At 28.2% G+C, this 5,647-nt stretch overlaps 1 protein-coding gene across 1 annotated transcript in view; it reads right to left on the reverse strand.

The window, feature by feature from the left end:
* Positions 1-2,118: 2,118 nt before the first annotated feature.
* The window catches only part of LOC106690153 (uncharacterized), a gene marked incomplete at its 5' end in the record, with an annotated part of 13,960 nt that continues 10,431 nt past the window's right edge, over positions 2,119-5,647 (reverse strand). Inside the window, 1 exon segment of the mRNA XM_014435485.3 lies at positions 2,119-5,340. Coding sequence (XP_014290971.3) covers positions 5,228-5,340 — 113 coding nt within the window.

Consider the following 5,647-nt stretch of genomic DNA (forward strand, 5'->3'; position numbering starts at 1 on the left):
TGTAAGGATTGGATTCGGGAGGAATTTGATGGTTTAGTGGAGCCCCAAAGCTCAACTCCGTATGTCCAGATAGGCCTTATAATAGTCACATAGATCAGTCTTTTGTAATGGATTGGCAGTTTAGACCGTTTGCCTAGTAAATGTTGTAATAGTCGAAATCGACGAGTAGTTTTCTGTCTTTTCAGTCTTGTATGAGGATTCCATGTCAGTCGTTTGTCGAAATGTAGTCCTAAGTAACGGATCTGTTCGACAGGAATAAGTGGGATATTATTAAAGGATACTGTTGGGCAAGAGGTCATTGGTTTACGACGAAGGGTAAATGTGATTTGGTGGGATTTGTTGGAATTAATTTTAATCCTCCAATTTTGGCACCATTCTTCAAGGGTGGTGATGTGGGATTGGAGGGTTTGGGATACAATGTAAGGATCATTGTTCACTGACAATAGACATGTATCATCGGCATACGTGGTGAGGATAGTGTTAGGAAGGGTTGGGATGTCAGCTGTGAAAACTGTATAAAGGATAGGACCAAGGATACTACCCTGAGATACACCAGTAGACTGACGGAATAGGGATGAATAAGCGCTGTTATGATTTATTTGAAATAATCTGTCGGAGAGATAAGAACGGAGCTGTAATAATGATTAGATATAAATTTAACTTCTTATTTGTAATATATCAATTTTTTATCTTAGCTTTTCTATTCAAGAGACATATTTTTATTTGTATAAAATGTTCTGAAGTTCACACTTTATCTTATAATATAAGGAAAATAAAATACTTGAATAGTATACATTATGAAATATTTTAAGTCTTTTAATGTAGCTACTGAAAAGATGGTTTGTTCTCAAGATAAAGGAAGAGCCACGAAAGGTTCATTGAAAAGGATTTATGTAATAAAGACATTAAAGGAAGGACTTTTCATAAAACTACCTAATAAAATGAAAAATATTCCAACATTCAACCCAAAAATTTATATTACATAAATTTTGTTTAATATATACTGCCAAACTCCACGCAATAGCATCAGCCCTCCATTTTTGCCTTTCAATAACTCAAAAAACAATTGTAATAATTTCAGATTCATTGAATTCTCTAAGAAGTTTGAGAAAAATGTACCCAGAACATCCGCTCTTCTCATAAGAATGCATCTTTCCTCCTAAAACTATCAGACTAAGGTAAGTCCATAAGTTTCATATGGGCCCCAAGCCACATTGGCCTTGTTGGCAACAAGCTTGCAGACAAATCTGCCAGAGAGACCATTCTTACCCCATCAGAATTCCGTAGGCCTCTTGAAATAAAAAATATTGGAAAGATGACAGACCATGTAGGATGAAAGTTCTCAGAGTAAATCAAATGAGAAGTAAAACCATGGTCCACCATTCTACCTCAGAGAGGAAGTTGCTCTAACCCCCTTGAGAATAGGCCATACTGTCCTCATGCACTCATCAGAAAATTGCAACTTCCAATTAAATATATTTTTAAAGAATGCCCTCACTATTTACCTACAATAAACAGAATAGGACTCCAGAACTTCAAATTTATATGAAGCTTTTCATAGATGAGGAAACAAAGGTTATATTGGTGTTTAAATTTTTAAAAGCTCATTACCTCCTTTTTAAATTATAGCTCATCTTCGATTTTAATATTTTATTATTATTATTATTTTTTTAAAGCTATTTTATTATTTATTTTTTCATGTTGGAATCATGTATATGTGTGTGGTGTTGATGACCACAAGGTTTCACAGCTTTAAACAAAAACAAACAAACCTTTCAACATGAAAAATATTTTATAAACTATGACTATATTTTTTATTTAAATAATAAAAAATTAGGTTGAAATAACTTGATTTTTCCCTTCTGGCTCTTGGACTGCAACGAAATGGAGGCTAAATTGGTTTTTATCTGTTTTATTGTAATATTATCTTGTGACCTGCTTAGCCTTAGAATTACCTTTTGTGAACGATTACCTATAAAATAAAGGACTTAAGTTATCATACATAGTAGCCGAGACAGTTAGCAACAAGTAGAATTGTAATGACCACTACTAACCTCATTAATAAACAGTTTCCAGCAAACAGGTAAAAGGAAGACTATACTAGATTATTTTTAAAAGTATTTATAATAATTTATATATTTGCATCTTTGAACATACACTATATAAATTAAATAATTTATCACCTAAAAACTAAAATTTCTCTGTTATAATTTGTTTTTGTTTTTTTCTATAATTTCACACACCTTTAAGTACCTTATTGTCTCTCCCCGCATCCTTTCCTTGATAAGAATGTATGCACATATTTTAAAAATATTACATCCTTTACTTTTTTTTTTCTTTTAAAATTAAATATAGGATCACTTAAGGATATGTAAGTTTACACACAAGCCAATCAGGCAACGAACAGGCAAACATGCAATATATATATTTATAAAAGAAGGTATTTTTATCTAATTATTAAACATTTATAATTAGTTTTGGAAGTCGCTCAGTGAAAATAGATTTTAAAATAAAATATATTATACAGAACCTTCAATAGTGGAATCACATGACGAACACAAAAAAAAAAAAAAAATAAATAAATAAAAATAATTTGGTCGCTTGATATAACAGTACCCTGAATAGTTTACAGTTTCACTCAGTATTTCCATATAAATATGTTATCATGTACATACAAGTTTATATATATATATATAAATAATCAATCAAACTACTCTACTGACTTCCTTTTGCTACAGGTAGAAAATATATTATGTATATTTATAAATATTTTGTCAATAAATAGAATATGGAACGCCAGTCACGTTGTAAGCAGAAGCTAGAATATAATAAAAACTAGAATTTTTTCTACTTTTACTGTAAATGAGCCTTGTTATTGGTTGTTAGTATAATTAAGTTTTGATTCATGTACTTATATAGTAAATAAAAAATTTACTGTGGTTTTTTTGTAACAACTCACCTTAACTTTGGGACAAGGACAATGATAAACTCAGTATGGAAAGTAACCCCAGACAGTAGTCTGTGGTATATAATATAGTAATTCTATCTTTGGAATACTTCCAATTTTAAATAAGATCAAACTTTTTTTCAGATGTGCCACCATTCAAGCAAATCGGTGAAATGTCCAATGATTCAAAATAATTAGTTTGAAAAAAAAAATTTATCTTTCTTTAAATTAAGCCTTTGAATAATTTTAAATTAACCTTCTCTAAGCTTTAAACCCTACTAATGAAGAATAATTAAATTTTTAAACAAAAATATTTAATTATAAAAAGGAAGATGATCCTTTAAAAAATAACTCAATAGAAAAAAAAAACTATTTATTTTGAGCCAATTTTTGCCCCACTTTGCAGGACTTTATCAGGGCTAAAAATGATACAAAAAACTAAAAATATATATCAGAATAAGGGTAATAGATATCATGAAATGAAAGTGAACTAAGGTGGGGTTAAAAAAAAATTATATAAAAATGAATAAAATAAATTAAAGAAATTGAAAATAAGATGTACTGCGAAAAGTATAAATAAACAAGAAATACAAAACTTCCACTAATATTTCCTAATATTATCTTACTTTAATATATGTTTATTTCTTTTTCACTTTTGTATATTGTATTTCCACCTCCTGCCATTCTTCCACTTTACTTCATACCAAAGGTGGGCGTTCTTTTCCTTCTTTATATTCCTTTTTTTTTTTTATTTATTTAATTCTTTTATCCTTTATTTCCTGTCTTTTAGTAACATTTGTTTTATATTTCTTTTTTATTTGTTATTACTTTTCTTTTCATTATATGTCTAATATTCATGAGAGATAGTTGACCGTGGATGACTTTTAAGAGGAAGAGATGGTTGGTGGGTGCGGTCAAAATAAAACACAAATAAGTTGAAGTAACTTATTTAATCTTGCTAATGTTTCGGCCAGAATTTCTAGCCTTCATTAGGGCTAAGAACAGAACAAGATAACAACCAATGAATACAGAAAATAAAAATACATATTTCATTTGTTACATATATTTTCTTTCTCTCAATTTTATTTTTCTTTCCTTAATTTTAATTTTTTAAATTATTAATAAACTAATTTATTCATATTTCTTTGCGTTATATAACTTAATTTTTATTTTATTTCCTTAATTATGTTATTTTACCTACTTATTCAATTACCTATGTATACATTTTATTTTCCACTTCTTTCATTACTTTAATTTATTAATTCTATTCTGTACAATTATTTACTTTATGTCATTCTGTTTATAATTTCTATATTGATTGGTTGTTATCTTGTTCTGTTCTTAGCCCTGATGATGGCTTGAAAATCTGGCCAAAACCTTGGCACGATTAAATAAGTTACTTTACTTATTTGTGTTTTATTTTTACCGCACTCCCCAACCATCTTCTCCTCTTATATGTCTAATATGTTTCTTGTGTTTCTTGTTTATTTATGCTTTTCGCTATATATCTTATTTTTAATATCCTTTGTTCATTTTTATATAATTTTACATCTTTTTTTAGCCTACCTTAGTTTACTTTTATTATACGTTATCTTATTCCCTTACTCTGTTACATATATTTAGTTGTATATTTTTTAGCCTTGCATAGTGGTACGAAACATTGGCTTGTAATAAATAGTTTTTTTACAATCAAGTTACTTTCTACTACACCCAGACCATCTTCCATATATAAAATGATTTGATGATTATGTTGTATATATATATTTTTTAATTTGAATTGATTGCTGAAAAAATGTTTATAATCACCATCTAATAAAATTCTCCTCCATTGAAAAAAATGATAACTTCATTATTGTACTTTTAAGGGTTAAATTAAGAACAGCCCCAATAAAAATTCCTTAAATTTTTAAAGTTTCATTTAAAAATTAATATAAAACTTCGAATGTAGACTATTAAAAAAATGATTTTTAATTTGATATATTACCACCAAATTTACCAATAACAAGAGTCATTTATCAAGACTTATTCCGACAGCTAGTCAAGAAAAATATAAGACATTCATTTGAATTTTATTTAACAGTAGCTAACAGATTAATATCTCTACAGCATTAATTTGAAAACATTTATAGTATTTAGTAGGATTGTTTTATTATTATATTTTTTTTTTTTGAAGATAAGAGAGGTAGGATTTTTGGATATGGTTTCATTTGAAAATAAGAAAAAAAAATTCAATGTTTAGGAAAGTTCAAATAAAAGGGATTTTTAGTTTTTAAGATGGATTTATTTTGCTTTCTTCTCCCCTTGAAGACCGGAATCTTGTAAGGTGCCTTCTTTTTTCCCCTTAAACCTGTGAGACTCGTGGCTGCTCATGTTACTTTCCATTCCAGTCATGTCTGAAACATTAATAATATAATTTAAAATTTACATTAACAAAAAAAATATATACAGAATGTTTATGTAGTGACACGGCCATCTGCTGGTCTATATTGTATTACTGCAGCCACAAAACACGAACCTAGCTACTGCAACATAATCTACTACAATCAGCACACAAAATTGTATATTGATATATGTATTATTTCTAGTTGATTTTACAAATTAATAACCATGTTATATTTTCTAAATGTATTATTTGAATCAATAAAGATTACAACAGAATCTTTTGATCCATTTGTTGATTTATTATACAGTATATTATAT

This window comes from Halyomorpha halys, unplaced genomic scaffold, assembly GCF_000696795.3.
Source record: "Halyomorpha halys isolate HHAL.00 unplaced genomic scaffold, Hhal_1.1 Scaffold1593.1, whole genome shotgun sequence".
In the NCBI taxonomy this organism is placed as follows: Eukaryota; Metazoa; Arthropoda; class Insecta; order Hemiptera; family Pentatomidae; genus Halyomorpha; species Halyomorpha halys.